Below are 20,912 nucleotides of genomic sequence, written 5' to 3'. Positions count from 1 at the left end.
TCTCTGAGGAGCTTTTATAGGGTTCCAGGTTTTAAAACAATTTGTATGTTGCCATCTGCAAATAGTAATATGGTACAGTGAATGGAATGGACCAGGAGTCAAGAAGACTTGAATTCTAATCTAGCCTTAAATACTAACTAGTTGTGTGACCCTGGGCAAATCACTTAGCCTTTGTTGGCCTTGTTTTCTTCATCTTTAAAATGGAGACTCAAATGAGATATTTGTAAAGGACTCAGCACAGTGCCTGGAACATAGTAGGTGATTAATAAATATTTGTTTCCTTCTTTACTCACTTTTTCATTGATACTCTTTGGCTTGTTTTTGATACACTTGTGAGCATCAGTCATGTGAGATTATTGGCACTTTGTGGCCAAAGGCCTGTGAAAATACTTATTTGCCACAGGGCTTTTTATGTGGCATGACACCCATTTAAAATAATGGAACAATATTCCCGAAGTTTGTGTGATTGTTACTACAACCACAGTTGCTTTGGTGATAAGGGGTGTAGTTGTTAGATGAAATACTAGAAAAATCAGAATTATTTTACTCAACTGTAAGTCTCTATTTACTCTCTTATACAAATCTTATCCCCATTTTTGTTTTTTCAGACAAGTAAACAAGAAGGCTGCCCCTAAGGGTCACCAAAGGCCAAAGATTCCACACCCAAAATCTATAGCAACAACGTTTATTAAGTGAGCAGTATGTACAGTGTGAGGAAAATATAAGTTTTAGATCAGAAATGGAACTTATAAATTATTAGAGGTTAAGATGACAATATTACAATGTAAATAAAGAATAAATTTATTTATTCTGATGGCCCAGGTCTATTTTAATTGCCCTAATCTAGCTGTCTTATCTTCCTTTCAAAAATAGTTTGAAAATCACTTTGGGGAATGAAAGAGGAATACATAATTAAAGTATTATTGGAAACTTTTATTCCAGGCCTGCAAGCTGCTCTCTGATGATTATGAGCAAGTACGAAGCGCTGCTGTCCAGCTGATTTGGGTCCTCAGTCAACTCTATCCGGAAAGGTCCGTTATGGGAGTGAAAAGGAGCTTCTGTTTATCATCAAACAGTTTTTTTCCCTTCCCACACACAAAACCCCAACAGAACTCACTAGGAATGTACAAGGTTCACATGATAGAAGGATATGAAAGTGCTATGTTAGTATTGCTGAACCAAATTATTCTAAATGACTGCCTGTTTCAGAACACTGAGTCATCATGTTTCCCAGTGCCATAGCTAGGTTGATTTTATATTGTTTCATATTCAAAATGTAAAATTATTTCTTCTGATCAACTTGCTATAGGACTAGGCTTGTTTATTGCTGTATTTTTAATGTTCTCATCTACATTATAGTCATTTTTATTATGTTAATCCCAAATCTAAGAACTCATGTTTTGAAACAGGCTTTAAAATTTTTTTTATTTAGCATTGTCCCCATTCCTTCTTCTAATGAGGAAATTCGCTTAGTTGATGATGCTTTTGGAAAAATTTGTCACATGGTCAGTGATGGTTCTTGGGTGGTTCGAGTCCAAGCAGCAAAGCTTTTGGTAAGTCATATTTACTTTTTTCTTCCTGCCAATATTAGATATAGGGTTTGGTTGGGGGGGGGGGATGTTTTGTTTTGTTTCTGCTTTTTGGAGGGGGGAAGGCTGGGCATTTTGGAGTTAAGTGACTTGCCCAAGGTCACATGGCTAGCAAGTGTTAAGTGTCTGAGGCCAGATTTGAATTCAGGTCCTCCTGACTTCAGGACCAGTGCTCTATTCGCTGCACCACCTAGCCGCCCCAAAAATGTTTATTTATCAAAAACATTGAACATGTATTTAGGAGGTAATTAATGTAAGGATAGAATTTACCCTTTAAATAATAAGCTTCCCTCATTGAATTTGTATACAACTTTTCCACCTTGCATACCTTCGATAAAACAAGGCATTGAATGAATCGTTCTAGTCCTAGCTTTCTTAATAACCAGTGATGTGACCTTGAAAAAACCCACCTAACCTTTCTTCTTGTGTGTGATACTTTATGTAAAGTAATGTAATGATATAAAACTATATTTAGAGGTACATATCTGCATGAGTGATTGATTAGGGCTCCTTGCCTGTGAATAGAACTTTGAATCAAGCTCTCAGTGAAGTTATACTTTCCTTACTACTATAAGTTGGCCACTGGTCTACAACTAAATGACTTACCCAAGGTCACACAGCCAGTATGTATCAGAAGTAAGACTTGAATCCAGGATTTCATCTTGGAAGTTAGCCCTTTATCCAGGGTACCATACTGTCTCCTAGCTACATTGGAAAACTCAAAATGTTATCATATTTGAGCCTCCCTTAGTGATGACACCACAGCCCTGATCCTACTGTTGCCCGGATAAATTTTATGGGACAAATCTTTTCTTACAATCTCTGTAGAGACTGTAAAAGACTTTAATTTTTTTTGCCTTTTGGAGGGCAATTGGGGTTAAGTAACTTGCCCAAGGTTACACTGCTAGTTGTGTGTGTGTGTGTGTGTGTGTGTGTGTATTGTGTCTGAGGCCAGATCCAAACCCAGGTCCTCCTGCCCCTGGTGGGCGCTTTACTCACTGCGCCACCTAGCCGCCCCTCAATTGTTTCTAAGATTGTAGAAATAGTCTTAGTTATAGAACAGGTGTCTTTGGGGCATCTCGTAGAGGCCTACACTTTTGGCATCATTATCATTGTTATATAGTAGCGAGGATGATGACACTTTTATAAAGGCCTTTTCAGTTTGTGCACTGTATAGGTAGTGTGCCAGTCCCATTTTACAAAACTGATGAAACTGAGACATGAGATTAGATCTTCCCATATTTTTTCTACTTCATTTGCTAGGCTGTAATAAAATGCAAATCACTTTTCAAAGTTTAATATGTGTATTGGTCTAGAAAATAACACACCACGTATAGTTAGTTGCTTCACTTGGGTAGAATATGTCAAAGAGGTGCCCTTTGAAGCTATCTAGCCCAGAAATGTAGGGGCAAAGACTCTTGACTCTGATTAGGTAGGCATAGGCCCTCCCTAGAGTGTTGGAGGTTATGTCAAAAGTAAAACAGAATTCAGTGGAAATATACAAGGTTCACATGATGGAAGGATGTGAACGTGTCATGTTGTTCTTATTACCTAACCCAAGACGCCAGGATCATCCACTGTATCCTGCGACATCTCCAGTTGCCCTGACTTTTGTGCTGCCACTGGACTTAGATGACTCTGGAAGAGAAAGTGAGGCCATGACTTTGTGCAACTCTGCTTCATTCATTCATTCATTCATTTATATTCTTGTTTTTATTTATTTATTAATTTATTTTGCCATTTGGAGGGCAGTTGGGATTAAATAACTTGCCCAAGGTTACACGGCTAGTTTTTTTTGTGTGTGTGGGTGTTAAGTGTCTGAGGCTGGAACTGAACTTGGGTCCTCCTGACTCCGGGGCCAGCACTTTACTCACTTTGCCACCAAGCCGCCCCATCTCTGCTTCATTTAAATCCAGTTCACACACAAGTCAAGATTATCACCCTGTGATGTCAAACAACAACCAGTTATCCTTCTCTTTCTGTCATTAGATTCTAAGTTCCTTGAAGGGAAGGACCGCCTTTTGCCTCTTTCTGTATCCCCTGTACTTAACATAGTGCCTGGCACATGGTGGGCATTTACTGAATGTTTATTGAGCGATCTTGCCCCTCCTTTTTTTCCCTCTCTTAACTGTCAATCTTCTTTAACTGTCACAGGGACACTCCAGAGAATCGAGTCAGCACAATGACATCTAATGTGATCTTTCTTCAACTTTTTCTATAACTGAAACAGAACCACTGTTGGATTTACTAATTTAAACATTTTAAGGTCCTTTTGAAGTCCTTTTACTTTTACTAATTTTTTTGAGTTCTGTTACTAAGTGCTGGGCATACAAAGAAAGACACAAGACAGTCCCTGCCATGAAGGAACTCACAGCCTAATGAGGGAGACCACATAAAAAGAGGCTGGGAAGTGTGGGGTGGGGATGGAGAAGGGGAGAAAGTGGTTTTGGTGGTGGTAGGAAGTATGATGACATCATGAGACTGGAGTGTGAAATGATCTTGAAGAAGTGTGGGTTTTCTAGTTGCTTTCATAGAACACTTTCTCATTCAGGCAACTATCATTTATTAAATACTTATTATGTGTCAGGCACTGTGCTTAACACTGGAGGTACAAAGAAAGGCAAATAACAGCCTCTGCTTCAAGAAGTTCACAGTCCAGCGGGGGAGATAACAGGCAAACAGTTACGTACGCACAAGATCTATACAGGATAAGTTGGGGGTGATCTCAGAAAGAAGATAAGGTAAAGGAGGACTAGGAAATGCTTCTTGAAGAAGACAGGACTTTAGCTGGCATTTGAAGGAAGCCAAGACAAGTAGAAGGTAGAGATGAAGAGAGATCATGTTCTGGGCTAGGAGACAGCTAGGGAGAATTCACTGAGTCAGGAAGGGGAGGATCCTTGTTTGAACTCTGGATCACTGAGTCCATGGAGGGGAGACAGCTGGAAAGGTAGGAATGGGCCAAATGAGAACAGACTTTGAAAACCAAAGAGAAGACTTTATGTTTGATCCTAGAGGTAGCTGGGAACGACTGAAGGTTATAGAACAGGAGATGATGTGATCAGACCTGTACTTTAGGAAGATTAATTTGACAACTGAGTAGAGGATGGATTGGAGTGATGAGAACAAGGCAGGGAGAAGAGCCAGCAGATTCTCATGATAATCTGAGCATGAGAGGGTGAAGGCTTGCATGAGAATAATTGCAGTGTCCTCGGAGAGAAGGAGGCGTGTATGTTAGGAAGGTAGAAAAACAGGTCTTGATAGTTGGACATGAGAAGTGAAAAAGAGTCTTCTGGCACCTTGATTGTGAGTGTGGGTGAGTAGGAGAATGGTGGGGGAAAAAGAGTTCAATTTTGGACATGTCAAGTTCAAGATGTCAGTGGGACATCCAATCTGAGAGGTCCATTAGGCAATTGATGCTGTGAGACTGGAGGTTCAAAGTGATGTTAGAGATGGAGAATTGAGATTTATCTGCATGGAGATGATCATTGAAGCTTTGAGAGTTGATGAGTTCACCAAATGAAACAGTACAGAAAGAAGAGAGAAGAGGGTCCAGGAGGATCCCCACGGTTAACAGGTATGATGTGGATGAAAATCCAGCTAGTGAGACAAAGCAGGAGAGGTCAGGCAGGTGAGGAGAGAACCCAGAGAGAGTATTGTCAGAAAAACTTAGAGAAGAGAGTATCAAGGAGAAGACAGTGATTGACACTGTCAGAGACTACACAGAGAAGTCAAATAGAGTGAGGACTAAGAAAAGGCCATTAGATTTGGTAATTAAGAGATTTCTAGTTACTTTGGAATAACTTTATGATAATAAAGTTGGAATAACTTGTCTTTAAGACCCTGCCCTGTATTAAGCTTATCTGTGTATATTGTGTTGACTCTTCCACTCAGTAGACTATGAACTTCTTGAGGACAGGTGTTATTTTTGTTATATTCACTGTTGCCTTGAGAAAGAAATCAGATTTTTGCACATAGTAGTACCAGTATTTTTGCCCAAACTAATAAATGTTTGCTAAACTTAATCAACTATATGATTAGTCCATTATACAGTTACAAAACAAAAGAATATGTAAAGTCCAAGGGGAGGAAACCGCCATCCTGACTGGATAGGGAAGGCTGCTGTAGGAGTAGTTGCATTTGAATTGGGCTTTACTGGATTGAAAAGAATTGAACAGGTGAAGAGGGAGAATGTTTCAGACATTAAGGAACAGACCTCTGCAGAGACAGGCAGGATAGCAAGCACATTCTTCATTCTGACAATCAAGAAAGAAGCACTTTTCAAGTAAAAGACTTGTCAGAATGACAGAGATGTATGTCAGTGTGTGAACTCTATTGCCAAATGCTTTTCTTTAGTGCTGGTAAATTTGGGCTTATTTTAAAATGTGATAAATAATGGTGATGCTGCAGTTTGAGGGAAACCCTAATTTGCGTGCATTTGCTCCTGTTACAGTAAATGAAAACTGAATTGCGTATGGTTTTTTGGGGGTGCTGGGGGTGGGTAGGTGAATGAAGGCTTTGAGTGTGTTGTTTTTAGGGACTTTACCTACATGAAGTAGTTGTTGCTTTTTGTGATATAATGGGAAGAGCACACAAAATCAGCATATGTAGAACTTACCTGGATGGCCTTGTTTGAATCTCAGTTTCATCTGTTAAAATAGGGATAATCTGGACTACATCTTTCTCTGGATGGTCAGTAAGGATGGTGAGGGGACTGGAAGCCATGCTATAGAGAGATCCATCAAAGACAGTACTTCACCTGTAGTAGTCTTACAGTAATAGTAGTCTTACAGCCCTGGTGAGAACACATTTAGAGTATTATGTTTATTTCTAGGTATCACATTTTAGAGTGGATATTGATAAACTGGAACAGGTCTAGAGAAGGGTAGCCAGGATGGGGAAGAGATGGGAGACCTTGCAATAAGGAGGGTTGGTGGAAGGAACTGGGGAAGTTTCATTTGGAGAGAAGAAGATTTAGGTGGGCGTGATAGTGGTCCAGTATTTGGAGGACAGTCTTCTTTTCTTCTCCTTAGCCCTAGGGAGCAGAATGATTAGTAGTGAGTAAAAATGGCAAAAGAGCAGATTTGGCCTCTACCTAAGGAAAAACGTACTAAGAATTAGATCAGTTCCAATATAGGATGGTCTCAGGAGAGGGCAAATTCCCTATCAGTAGGAGTTTTCTAACAGACTGGATGACCTGATGCTTGTCAGAAATGTTGGAGAGAAGATTCCTATTCAGAGACCGTTTATCATGTTTTAGACAGGTTATGAAAGATTGGAAGTTAGTCCAATTGTAAGATTCGGTATTTACCTTCCATTTTTTGTCATAGGACTGTTTTGATGATTTTTGTCAGGGGAGGGGCTTTTAAATTATAAAGAACCATAGGTATTTGAGCTACTACAGTATTTGTCAATAAACTACAATATGTGAATTGTAAGACAGTGTTCAAAGCATGCAAGCTATTTTATGTGTTTAATTGCTTCATCATTTTACAGGGTTCCATGGGGCAAGTCAGTTCACATTTTTTGGAGCAGACTCTTGATAAGAAGCTCATGTCGGATCTTAGGGTAAACTGGTATTTCTTCACATAATTTAGATTTTTGTAACTAATGTTCCTTGGTTGAGTATGTGCTGAGTCAGTCTAACACTTTTCAGGTTTATCCCTCTCTTGAGACATCTTGTGAGTGGTTAACATTTGCAAATGAAAAATTAAATAACAAATTATTTCATTAGTGTTCAAGAGAAGGAAAAAGAGTCATCAAAAAATTGGTGTGGATAATGAGTTTCACTTTTAAAAGAGGAAAATTTAACATGGAAAATCTCCTGGCTTTACTAAATCTCATTTGATTGAGGCAGAATGATTCAGTTCTGAATTTTGACATACTGTTCTTTATAGTACCTTGCAGCCCATTTTCAGCAGTAGTTCTTACTTGGTAGCAATGGAAGCTCCACTTTCTTCAAAATTCTTTTTTGGTAGGATTAAGCTATAACTAGAAAAATCTCCTGATATCTCTGTTACTTTGGGGGGAGCTAGGGGAAAAAATCATTTAAAATTCTAATATAAATAGACTTTAGTGAGTGTTTTCTATGAATGTTAATTTTAATGTTGGTCTTTGCAGAGGAAGCGCACAGCGCATGAGCGTGCCAAAGAATTGTACAGCTCAGGGGAGTTTTCTAGCGGCAGGAAATGGGGTGATGATGCCCCCAAAGAGGAAATAGACACAGGCGCTGTGAACTTGATTGAATCTGGAGCTTGCGGAGCCTTTGTCCATGGCTTGGAAGATGAAATGTATGGTAAGTACTACCCCAAAGTCGTCCTGGACAGGAGAGAGGAGAAAGCTGCTCCTAAAAAACAGCCTTAATAGCAGTGCCTCAGCTAGAATAATGATAAAAACTCACACATAGGGCTTTTAAGGATTCTAAAATGCTATCATTTTAACAATCCTACAGGTTAGGTGGGATCCCCATCACTGAAAGGTGGAAGGTCTTGGGTCAGTTATTTAACTTTATGAACCTCAGTTTCTATAATTATATAATGGGGATTATAGTATTTGCATATCTACCTCATTCTGAGTATACAGAGTAATAAAAAATATGATCTGTACCTGTTCTCAATGGCTATCCAGTCGATTCAGGACATAAGTTGGCTAACAGTATAGTCTCTGCACAGAGTTGTGATGATGATCATTTGAGGTGATGAACACAAGGTGCCTGAGAACCATTTTCTAAATATAAGTTATTATTGATATATAAATATGTGACATTTATTACCAGCCTGGATGGCACTGTTTCCCTACTGGCTCAGGGTATGCTTTCATTGGAAGGAGGTATAAGGGCAGTCTGGCTAAGGTTCATTTGAACTAAGATCAGAAAATTCTATTCCAATACATTTTAAGCAGTAAGTAGAAAATATGATATTCTAGTTTTTTTCCTTCTCTTGCTATGCAATTGAGACTTTGGGGTGTTGGGTTTGTCAAATTAATGATGTATTCAGAACTCAGAAAGGCATTGCAGGTTTAAAATAGGGTCAGCTGTTTGTATGTTTGGGGCCTGACTCTGACTCTGAATTTCTCTGTAATATTTGGCAAGTTTGTTAATGTGTTTATTATATTGTATTTGATTTCATTGCCTCAGAATTCAAGAAAACCCTTTGTCTTTTAGACAGTGGAAAGAATTATCAAAAAAATTGTGTGTTGTAGTAGAAAGAATGGACTCTGAGTCCACAGACTTAGCTTAGAATCCCAACTCTGATACTTCCCAGCTGTGTGACCATTGGTGAGTCACTTAACCTTCCTGAGTTCTCAGCCTCTTCACCTGTTACATGGAGATAATGATACTTGGGAAGAGGCTATTTTGTAAGTCTTCAAGTGCCATATAAATGAAAATTATTAAGTCATCTAAATTCTTTCATGACAAGGTTGATTCGTGAACCATATCTCTAGATCCCTGCTTATAAGAGAATCAAACAAATTACTGCTACTACTTTCTATTACCCATGCATCTTAGGGCAAGTCCCTTTCTTTCCCTGAGTCTTAAGTTCTAGTATGGGAGATGGGATATATGCATGTAAAAAACCATTCTAATAGTATGTGTGCTAAGTGCCAAGAAAGATCCTCCCCAATTCCATAACTTCTCCCCCTGTCATAAGGAAGAGGTGCATACCTGTTTGCATCTCCCCACTCACCTTTTAACCAGAGAAATAACTGGGAGTTAGAGGGGTAGATATTCTGTTCCCAGCCACTAGGGACTAGCCACTTCTAATTTGAAAGTTGCTTTGCCCAACCTTCTTAAATCTACAAAGCAGAAAAGGTCCCTTTCTCTGGGCTCAGGCCTGCTGCTTTATGTTCCCAGGCCATGTAACAAGTCAACCTTTTTGATTCCACCAACATTTATTAAGTACCTTACCCTTGACTAAGTTGTTAAAATTAATAGCTATCAACAGACATATAATTATAAGCATAAAAATGAGGAATAAAATTTTGTATAAAACCCTTAAAACTTTTAAGTAAAATCAAACACATTATCAAACAATAAATAGGTTTATTCCATGTTCCTTTTCAAGTCCATCTAAAGTTCTTCTGCCTCTGGCTTTGTTTTCTCTTTTTCCTAATTAAATTCATTCTGAATGGTGTTCTGGTTCTACTGACCTCACTTTGGAACTTGTATTTTAAGGACTTGGCCTGATAGGGATTTTAATTCTGAGAATCTGGTCCCTCTGCCAAGTAGCAGCCCATAATCTCTCATGCCAACACCCCAAGACTGGCATAATTTAGATTAAAAAATTATTAAACATTAATTATTTGAGATTTTTGCTTATAAGATCCAAACTGCAGATATATAGGAAAGAGTCTTGATCATCTTCCCCTTCAGCACATTAGACAGGTACTATTGATGTATGTGTCACATTTCTTAAAAGACTTTCTCTGCTTACAGAGCACTTTTCTTATAACAGGTCTGTAAGATGAGTAGTGCGATTGTTTTTATTCCCATTTTATAGAGAGGGCAGGTGACTTGCTCATGGCTGCTCTCAAACTTGTGGTAAAGCTGGGACTGAAGCTCAGGTGTGTTTGTACAAATCCTGGGCTCTTCACATAATGCCATATTCTATGCTTATTTGGTAGAGCACTGGTGAGTGAAACCTGGAAAGACTCACAGACAATCACACAGGCTGCTGTTCTTCTTTTCTCTCCACAGAGGTCCGGATTGCTGCGGTAGAGGCTCTCTGCATGCTGGCCCAGTCTTCGCCCTCTTTTGCAGAGAAGTGCCTTGATTTTTTAGTGGATATGTTCAATGATGAAATTGAAGAGGTGCGCCTTCAGTCAATACACACCATGAGAAAGATCTCTAATAACATTACCCTCCGGGAGGATCAGCTCGATACTGTGCTGGCTGTCTTAGAGGTCAGTAGGGCATGTTCTCTCCATACCTTATATCATCTCCTCAGGGTTTGACTTCACCTAGCAGTAACTGTGCTTCCATTGGTCCCATTGGGTTTCCAGAGTAGGGGCTTTGGATTTTCCAGCTATTTATTAATTAATCCAACAAGTCTTTATTGTTTGGCACCTGCGGCTGTGCAAGGTCCCATTCTAGTCATCTTAGAAGAGACAGAGATAAATGAGATACCTTCCTTGCTCTCCAGATAATATGTGGTTTATTAGGAGAGAGAAGATACATTTACATGTAGCTTTATTTCAAATATAAGTGCAGTAAGAGATATAAACAAACCCTTTTTCCTATTTTATTTTTTAACAAAACATTTATCTCCACTAAAATCTTTCTTTAGTGCAAGGTTCTTGACCTGAAGTCCATAGATATTCTCTCTAGAGGACTATGAACTTGGATGGGGAGAAAAAATGTCTCATCTTTATTTCACTATAATTTGTTTACTTTGTAATCCTTTTAAAAACTTGATTCTGGGAAGGAGCTTCAGGCTTCCCCAGACTGACTGCCCAAGGGGACCTATACCCAGAAGAGGTGAAGTGATGGCTGTAGTGATGGCTCTGGACCAAGATCCTTCCCAAGCTGCAAAGGTCTCCAACATAGGTATAGAAGAGGTTGCAGATCTGTGGTCATCTGTCATTTGGTCACAAGTTCACAATGATTTTCTGACCATTAGAACTCAGGAAACTGATTCCTGAGGTGTAGCAAGGCTGTGGTTTGCAGCTCTGGAGAATATACACACTCTGGTGGTAATATAGAATCTTAGAATTGGACCTCAGAGGCCTTCTGATCCAGCCACTCCCCTGACAAGAATCACTGAAACAACATACTTAAAAAATGTCGTCCAGGGAGGAGGAACCCCTCACCCCCACTCCTTGTGGAGGGAGCTCTTTGGGAGTTGATCATTATACAAAGCCTAAATTGGTTTCTCTGCCACTTGGAGCCAAAAGGGAACCTAACCCCCTCCTCTGTGAGATACCCCTTCAGATTCTTGAAGACCAGTCTCACAACCCCTGAGTCTGCACCTGTCTAGGCCTGTCTTACCTGGATCCTTCAGCTTGAGAACCTTCTTTCTTGACTATCTTAAGGGAGCACAGTCCTCCAGGCATGTTATATTTGGGTCCAGGGAGAACAAAACTGTCCCCTTCCTATCCCTTGTTGCCCACTGCATGAGTTCACTTCACACTGGCATCATTTAGCTTGCAGTCCATAAGACCCTCTTTTTTCAGACCAATTGCTGGCTGTCTTTTCTATCCTAAACTTGTATAAAGTTGACTTCTTGAATTTCATTGTAAGACTTTACATTGATTCCTTTTAATTAAATTTAGTTATTTAAATAAATTAAAATTTATTTTTAATTTAATTTTTTAAAAAATATATTTATTTTTATATATTTATATATAAATATATGAATAAAAATTAATAAATTTAAAAAAGAATGAATGAATGGATTTAATTAAATAAAACTAAATTCCTATAAAAAATCAGTTTACATTGATTCCTATTAAATTTTATCTTAGTAGCTTCACCCCAGTCTACCATTTGGATATTATAAGTCTTTGAAGTACCTTAAGTCCCAGAGATAGAAATTATGGGTAGTAATAGCTCTGGTACTGTTTTTGAGCTTGAATAGCAACCCTAGTGGATCCAAAAGCAATAGGGAAAAGAACATCTCAGTCATAATAATCATATCATCTTAGTCATGACATCACTTAGAGAATTCAGCATTGCATTGGCTCCCAAATACATTTCCTTCTAGATAGGGTAGGGTAATGACTTAGAAGGTACATGACACCAATTCAGCTAAATTCAAGAAATATTTTTAAAACATCAGCTTTGTGTAAGACACTCTACTTAGTTGTAAGGATACAAAAATGACCAACAAATGCACAGCAGAGTTTCAGCTAACAAAATAAAATCAGGGAGAGGTTTACACTTCTTGCTTGGGGAGTGGAGTTAGACCTCAAGAAGGCTTTCTGGAAGAGGTAGGCATCTCAGCTGGTCCTTGAAGTAAGAGATTTCAGGAGCCACAGATGGGCAGGGAGTTTCTGAATGGAGATATCAGGGGACAGGATGAGATTGGGAAGAGGTTTGTTTGTTTTAGCTTCTTTTATTTACTTATTTTTTTCCTTGACAAAATTTATTTCAGTTGAGGGTAGGAAAATACTCAGAGATGCTTTATATCACTTGTGGGTTTTGGTTTTTTGGGGTTTTTTTTTGGTTCTGCTGTCTCTTTCTTTTTCATTTCAAATTAAATCTTTTTTCAGTTAATCAAAATCTGCCTTCTCTTGTCTCCCACGTCTCCTCCCTACCTCCCTACCTGGAAAAGAAAAACAAAGCTTTGTAACAAATAGGTATAATCAAGCAAAACAAATTCCCTCATTGACTAAGAAGACAAATATGTTTAATTCAGTGTCCTGAGTCCATTACCTCTCTTTCAGGAGGTGGGTAGGTTGAAGGTTTTATCGCTAGCCCACTGGAATAATGGTTAATCATTGTATTTATCAGATTTCTTAAGTGTTTCAAAGTTCTTTTTTTTTTTCAAATGCTTTATTAACTTCTGATTTACATCATTCATTTCCACTAGATTTTGAGTTACAGATTTTCTCCCCGTTTTTCCCCTACTCACTGCCCCAAAATGGCAATCCCACAGGATATCCCCTCCTCCAATCTGCTCTCTCCCATATTTTCTCCCATACCCCTTTCGACTTTTCCAGTGGATCTCTGTGCCCCAGTGCCTGTATATCTTATTTCCCAATTACATGTAAAATAGTATTAATAATAGTGTGTATATATTTGAGTATTTGATTTTAAAACTTTGAATTCCAGATTCATTCCCTTCCTCACTTGTCCAAACCCACCCTGAGTGGGAAGATAAGCAGTTCAGTATAGGTTGTACATGTGTGGCTAATGCAAAACAATAACATAGTAGATATATTGTAAAAGACTGACTATATTTCCCTCCTTCCTATCCCACCTCCCACTTGTTGTATTCTCTACTTTGATCCCATCCTTTTCAAAAGTGGGTGCTTCCAACTTCCTTCCCCCTAGCATGCCTTCCCTTCCATCATCCCCTCTCTCATGCCCTTCCCCCCCTACTCTCCTGTAGGGTGAGAAACCCTATTTAGTGTGTATTTCATTCCCTCCTCAAGCCAAATTCAATGGGAATAAGGTTGACTGATTCCCTTTTGCCTTCCTATTCTTCCCTTCGTTGTAACCATTTTCCCTTGCTTCTTCTATATGAGATAGTTTACCCCATTCTGTCTCTCTCCATCTCCTCTCATTATATTCCTCTCTCACCTCTTAATTTCACCTTTTAAGTATCATCCCTTCCTGTTAAATTGGTCCTGTGCCCTCTCTCTATGTATACCTGTAAACATATATATACACATTTACATATGTGTAATATATGCTCATATACCCTCATATATATATATATATATATATATTTCTATTCCCTTCAACTACTGAGAAAAGTTTCATCAGTTACAATTACTGTTTTTCCGTGTAGGAATGTTAATAGTTCAACTTTGATAAGTTCCTTATTATTTCTTTTCCCTGTTTAACTTCTCATGCTTTTCTTGTTTCTTTTATCTGAATGTCAAATTTTCTATTCAACTCTGGTTTTTTCAGCAAGAATGCTTGAAAGTCCTCTATTCCACTGAATAACTGTATTTCCCCCTGAAAGATGATACTCAGTTTTTCTGGGTAGGTGACTCTTGGTTTTAATCCCAGCTCCTTTGACCTCCGGAATATCATATTCTAAGCCCTTCGATCCCTCAGTGTAGAAGCTGCCAGATCCTGGGTTATCCTGATTGTGTTTCCATAATATTCAAATTGTTTCTTCCTGGCTGTTTGTAATATTCTCTCCTTAATCTGGGAATTCCGGAACCTGGCTATAATATTTCTAGGAGTTTTCTTTTTGGGATCTTTTTGAGGAGGTGATCAGTGGATTCTTTCAACCTCTATTTTGCCCTCTGGTTCTAAAACATCAGGGCAATTTTCTTTGAGAACTTCCTGGAGGATGATTTCTTGGTTCTTACTTTGATCATGGCTTTCAGGTAGTCCAGTAATTTTTAAATTACCTCTCCTGGATCTAGTTTCCAGGTCAGTGGTTTTTCCCATGAGATATCTCACTTTGCCTTCTATTCTTTCATTTGTTTGAATCTGTTTAACAGCATCTTGATTTCTCATAAAGTCATTAGCTTCCATTTGCTCCAGTCTAATTCTGAAGCAATGATTCTCCTCATTGAGCTTTTGAGATTCTTTTTCCATCTGGCAAATTTGGCTTTTTAAGGCATTCTTCTCCTCATTGCCTTTTTGAGCCTCTTTTGCCATTTGAGTTAGTCTGTTTTTTAAGGTATTATTTTCCTCAGTCAGGCTGTTGACTCTCATTTCATAATTTTCTTGCATCGTTCTCATTTCTCTTCCCAGTTTTTCCTCCACTTCTCTTATCTGCTTCTTAAGGTCCTCTATGGCCTGTAACCAGCTGGTATTTTCCTTTGAAGCTTTTGGTGCAGGAGTTCTGACTTCACTGTCTTCCTCCTGTTCCATGCTTTGCTCCTTTTTGTCCCCAAAATAGGAGTGTAATGTTGGAATCTTCTGTCTGCTTTGTTTCCTTTGCCTGGTCATGTCGCCCCTCAGTCACTTGACCCCTGGGCTTTTTGCCACAGTAGGACTCTACCACCAGACAGGGGAGCTTTTGTCCCAAACGCTGGGCTTTTCTCAGCTGCCGGAGGTATTAGTTGGGTGCCCTCTCTGAGGTCTCCACACGCTCTGGCAGGCTGGACACACACCCCAGGACCTCCACCCTAGACTGCAATCCAGATCCAAGCAGGTTAAAGCAAGAGTGATTACTCCTCAGACTGGTACTTGGTCCCCCTACACTCTGCAGGCCAGGAGCTGAAGCTGCCACATGGTGCTGGCTGGCTGTGTGGCGGCGTCTCAGCAGCTTCTTGACCCTGGGGCAAAAGCCATGCACTCACACTTACTGAGTCCCAAAGTCCAGACTGCACTGACCTCTCACTTTGTCCTTTGCATCTATGTGTTGATAAATCTGGAAATGTTCACAGCTGCTGCTGATCTGGAGTCCTTCTGGCCGGTGGCTGGTCAGGCCCACCCTGGGGCTAAAGCCTCAGCGTGGGGCTGGTCTCGGCTCTCAGAGCGCTGCCCTGGCCGATTCCTGCCAGCCTGCCGGGCTGTCCTCAGCGGGAAGTTAGCTGCTCTGTGTCATTTTGTGGGTTCTGCAGCTCCCAAATTTGTTTAGAGTCCCCTTTTTACATGGCTTGGGGAAGATGGAAGCCGCAACAGCAGGGAGGTCCTGCTTCTACTCTGCCATCTTGACTCTGCCCCCCCAAGTTCTTCTGATAAAGGTAGTTTTAACCAGCATTGTGCATATGAGAATATTACTATTTTTTAATTAAGTTTTCATTTAGTCATTATAGAATAATAGCTCCTATTTTTATAATACTCTTAGAGTTTTAAAAAATAGTTTCTTCATGGCAGTTATGTGAAGTAGATATTGTAAGTATTGCTACATTATTAGTATTAGTAATACTAATAATAATACATCCTAACTGGGGGTGGGAGGGTAGGTTAAAAGTGCTGCCTTTGTAAAATATATATTTGTTAGTCAAGACTTTGGAGATTATCTTCTAAAGTAATAGAAGAAGGTTTTACCAGTGTTTTTGCTAGGCATATATGTGTGTGTGCCCGTGTGCACATATATACACACACACATACATATATACATATATATGTGCATGCACATATATGTGCATAGTATATATTTCTCAAAGATGCTATATCCTACCAGTGTCAGGATCTGTCTATATGTACAAAATATTTATAGGGGCATTTTTGTTGTTCAAAAGAACTGGAAATAAAGGGGACATTCTGTCAATTAGAGAATAACAGTAAAATTGATAGGTGGATGTAATGGAATATTATGCTGAATGAAATGGTAAATATGAAGAATTCAAAAAAACTTGAGCAGACTCCTGCAAACTGATACAGAATCTAATAAGCAAAACATCTCGTAATTGTGTAAATAAAAACAACTTTGAAAGACTTCATGATTTTAAGAGTATAGTTTGGCCTCTGATCTGTGTAATAAATAATCATGATTTCAGAAGACTGATGATCAAACCTACTTCCCAGCCTCTAAGCAGAAAACTGATGGACAAAAGGCATACAAAAGTGGAAAGTCACATGCAGAAGAAGAAAAGAAAAGAACACTAATAACATTAAAAAATACACAGAAAAAAAGTTTAGAAGGCAAAACAGTTTTGTTAACATCTAGTTAAATTTATATACAGTTTAAAAAAAATTTATGTAACAAAAGGTCAGTTTTATATACAGCCTCATTTGTTCTTTGTATATTGGAATTTTTGTTTGCTAATGATTCATAAGTCCATAATTTTAAAAATTAGAGAAGTAGCATTTATATTTAGTGAAGCATTTTGATTCCTTTTTATTTTTATTTTTGGAGGGGGAGAGGCAAGGCAGTTGGAGTTAAGTGACTTGCCCAAGGTCACATGGCTAGTAAGTTTCAAGTGTCTGAGCCTGATTCCTTTAACACACTAGCCGTGTGACTCTGGGCAAGTCACTTAACCCCAATTACCCTCCAAAAAGAAGAAAAAAAACACAATAGAAAAAATGGGCTATAGAACAAGAAATTTGTATGGAATGGAAAGAAGTAGTTTTGTGGATGAAAAGTTATAGGATTGCATCTCAAATACATCTTTGTTGGGCATGTTACCTCTAAACTGTCATTCCTTGTGTCTTACTCATTTTTGTTTTATGACTCAATATCTAACAGTACTTTTGCATGTAATAGGCAATATATTTGTTGGGTTGAATTGATTTACATTTGACATTTGGAACCAGGAGAGCATTCCTAATTGCTCCATTTTATTGACAGTATCTATTCAGATACTTCTGGAGGATTTTTTTGTGAATGAGAGGTAGGCAAAAGCAGCCCTAGCCTCAAAAAAATCTGGATACTTGGATCATAATCCCAGCTAACTACCACCTCTTTTATTATGTAATTATTGGGAAAGTCACTTCCCCTCAATTGAACCCCAGTTTTATCTTCCATAAAATTAGATTGGCCTATCTGATAATTTCCAAGATTCCTTCCAGTTCTAACTACTTTTTTTTAATACTGGCTCTCTCCATCTTGCCCAATCTGAAAGTACAAGGGCTACTTATGGGCTCATTTCCACCACGGACTGCCATAGGAGCTTTGAACTACTCCATTTTTAACCTGGCTTAGTTTGCCCCTACTTAGGCAATCTGATTGGCTCCCCTGCTACCAGGGCTTTACCACACAGATGCCATACTTAGTGCAGATACCCGTTCATCATAGCCCACAGTAGCTGAGAACTCCCAAACTGGATCTGCCCTCAGCAGTAGGAATTAATAAGCTGAGCTTTCATGTCTGGTCTGTTGTATTTATTTAAAGGCCCTTCCATCTCTAACTCTGTGTCTTAAGGTCCTTTTCAGCCTTGACATCCTATAAGTCTATAATGTCATAGAAATAAGACTAGCTCTTTGTATTTAGATCGTCAGAGTTTAATTATCCTCAGCGATCTCTTCTATTTCTCTGTATTCTGGGTTTTGAGCCCCTTCCAGCTCTGAAACTTTGTGATCGTTGGATCTTTCATACTTATAGTATGAGTTGGACCAGATGACTTCTGAGATCCCTTCTTGATGACTATTTATAAATCATAGATTTAGATCTGGAAGGGACTTGAGAGACAGTTTTGCCTAGCCTATTAAGAAGTTAGGTATCAGGGAGGTTAGGTGGCACAGTGAATAGAGCACTGGTCCTGGAGTCAGGAGGACCTGAGTTCAAATATGACCTCAGATACTTAACACATTTATTAACCTTGTGACCTTGGGCAAGTCACTTAACCCCAATTGCCCTGCCTTCCCCCACTCCAAAAAGAAAAAAAAAGTTAGATATCTTCTTAGTGTCCTGACCTAGAGATAAACATAAATACAGCTTGGTACAGTTGAAAGAATGCTGGATTTGGAGTCAGAGAACCCAAGTTCAAATTCCACCACTACCACTTACTCCCTGTGTGACCTTTGGAAAGTAACTTAACCTTTCTTGGCCTTAGTCTCTTCATCTGGAAAGAGAGATTGGACTAGAGGCCTTTATGGTAACTTTCAGCACTGAATCTATGATCCTATAATATTATGGACATTTCATTTAACATGAGTATCTTTAAATTTACATTCATCTTTTTAAAAGGATTCTTCACGAGATATTCGAGAGGCTCTTCATGAACTACTGTGTTATACAAATGTGTCTACCAAAGAAGGGATACATCTTGCACTGGTTGAGCTCCTGAAGAATTTAGCTAAGTACCCAACAGATAGAGAATCTATATGGAAGTAAGTCCTTTTTTTTTCTTGTTTTGATTTGTTCACTTTAGATAAAATAATGTCTAGTTTACCATATTGGTCCAAATAGAGAGTTCACTTTTCCCAACAAAGCTTGTTCATGTAAAATGTGAATATAACCTATAATGGGTGTTATGTTTCAGTGTTTCCCTGTTTTTACTTTCAAATAATATATTACATTTCTATTTCTTTTTAAGGTTTGCAAAGCACTCTTTTTTTACAACAACCTTTTGACCTGGTTTGCAAATAGTAATTTTTCAGATGACAAAACTGATTAACACTAAGATTAGTTAACTTGCTCTAGGTAACATACTAAGCAGTCATACAGATATGAAATTAAACACATTTCCTGCTCTTAAAAAGCTCACAGTTCAGGAGGAGGAAGATAGATGTACACATACCTGTAAAATGAATTAGGTACAGAAGAAATATCTGTACAGGTTGTTATGAAAAATTCAAGAAGAGACAGATCACTTATTTAGGGAGAATTAAGGAAGGCTTCATGGAAGAACTGTAATCTGAATTGGTCCTTGAAGGAAGAGAATGAGTTGAACAGGCATAGATAGAATGAAATCCATTTCAAAAAGTAACAGGTGTGAAATGAGGATTGATTGAAGTGACTGAAACAAAGGTTTGAGCTTCCAAGCATATTAATTTAGTAAGTGGTGCATGCCAACATTGGGACCAGACCTCCAGTTTGCCACTAGACCCTGAATACAGGGGGACACAGACTTTTGTGCATTAAAAGAAAACCATTTACAGGATATAAACCAGGATACAAGATTAGATTATCTGATTTATAATTGAAAGAAGGTTTAGGGACTTTCCAAGTTGGGAGAGGGAGAGTAGACAGATGCAGTTCCCTGGAATCAGAAAAAGAGGTGTCATTCCCCAAGTGTCTGTACTAAATCAAAGGAACAAGGAAACAGTAACTGATTGTCCAGCATGGGGCCAATTTTCAGAAAAGACATATAGATTACTTGAGATGTATAATTGTGAGAAAATTCCTTGCATCAGTCTTTGAATCTCACTGGGTTTCGAGTCAGGATAACCTAGGTCTTTGATTAAGGATCTCTTAGTTAAGGGTAGAAGTGGTCTAATTTCCCATCCATGCAGGGCTAGGTCCAAACAATGCAATGAAATTTTCTTAGAAGACAGAAATTAGACTAGATTCATAATTAAATAGAAAGGAAACTGAGCTAGATCCAAAATTGACTCACAAGATGGAGTCAGAGTGGTTCTCTCAATTCCCAAAATGCACACACAGGCTAGAAAACACTAAGGGGCTGCATGGGGGATGGTGAGAAGCTTCTTTTGTCCCTAGTAGTAAGTGAAAGGTAGTAAAGTAAGATTGGAGTCAGATTGTGTAGGGTCTTAAACATGTTTGACTGTGGAGTTTATATTCTGTTATGTACAGTGGGGAGTTATTAAAGATTTGTGAGTAGGGAAGTGACATGGTCACCTGCCCTGGGCATTAGGCTTTTTGTCCACTGAATGAAGGATAAATTGGAGAGAGGGTAGAGGCACAGAGACAAGTGAAGAAGCTGTTACTTTAGTCTAAATGAGAAATCACTGAGGCCCATGAGAGCCTGAGTTTCATGTTTTATAAGCATTGTTGACAGGTTAGAGGGCAACCAGAATTGGGAGAGACTCTTGAAACAATCCATTTGATGATCTGTTGAAGGAACTCTTAAGACAGGACATGATGATGATGAGCATTATTTAAAGGGTTGTCATTTCGCAGAGTGAGGACTAGGTGTATTCTGCTTGGCCCTAGAGAAATTAAGTAGATTAAGTAGGTATAAGTTACAAGAAGGTGATTTTTGGCTTATTGTAAAGCAGAGCTTCATTACAAAGTTACTCATTGGAGAAATGAGCTCCTGTAGGAGGTATAATGGGTGCTCCATATTAACAAGGTTGCCCTGACCACCTGTCAAGGATACTGCTCTAGGAAGGATTTAGGTGAGGATTAA

General features: G+C 38.8%; 1 protein-coding gene across 2 annotated transcripts in view; it reads left to right on the top strand.

The window, feature by feature from the left end:
* The window catches only part of INTS4 (integrator complex subunit 4), a 90,506-nt gene that overhangs the window by 29,346 nt on the left and 40,248 nt on the right, over positions 1 to 20,912 (top strand). For both annotated transcript variants that reach the window (XM_069070931.1, XM_069070932.1), the window contains exons 7-12: positions 943 to 1,031; positions 1,433 to 1,553; positions 7,083 to 7,154; positions 7,707 to 7,881; positions 10,282 to 10,487; positions 18,788 to 18,930. In XM_069070931.1, coding sequence (XP_068927032.1) covers positions 943 to 1,031; positions 1,433 to 1,553; positions 7,083 to 7,154; positions 7,707 to 7,881; positions 10,282 to 10,487; positions 18,788 to 18,930 — 806 coding nt within the window. The remainder of the gene's footprint in view (positions 1 to 942; positions 1,032 to 1,432; positions 1,554 to 7,082; positions 7,155 to 7,706; positions 7,882 to 10,281; positions 10,488 to 18,787; positions 18,931 to 20,912) is intronic.

The sequence above is a fragment of the Petaurus breviceps genome, unplaced genomic scaffold (assembly GCF_028583685.1).
Source record: "Petaurus breviceps papuanus isolate PSGF00001 unplaced genomic scaffold, PetGlider_PUasm1.0 90823, whole genome shotgun sequence".
NCBI classification, from domain to species: domain Eukaryota; kingdom Metazoa; phylum Chordata; class Mammalia; order Diprotodontia; family Petauridae; genus Petaurus; species Petaurus breviceps.
Note: the sequence above shows the minus strand (reverse complement) of the source record. Positions and strands in the feature narration are given on the sequence as shown.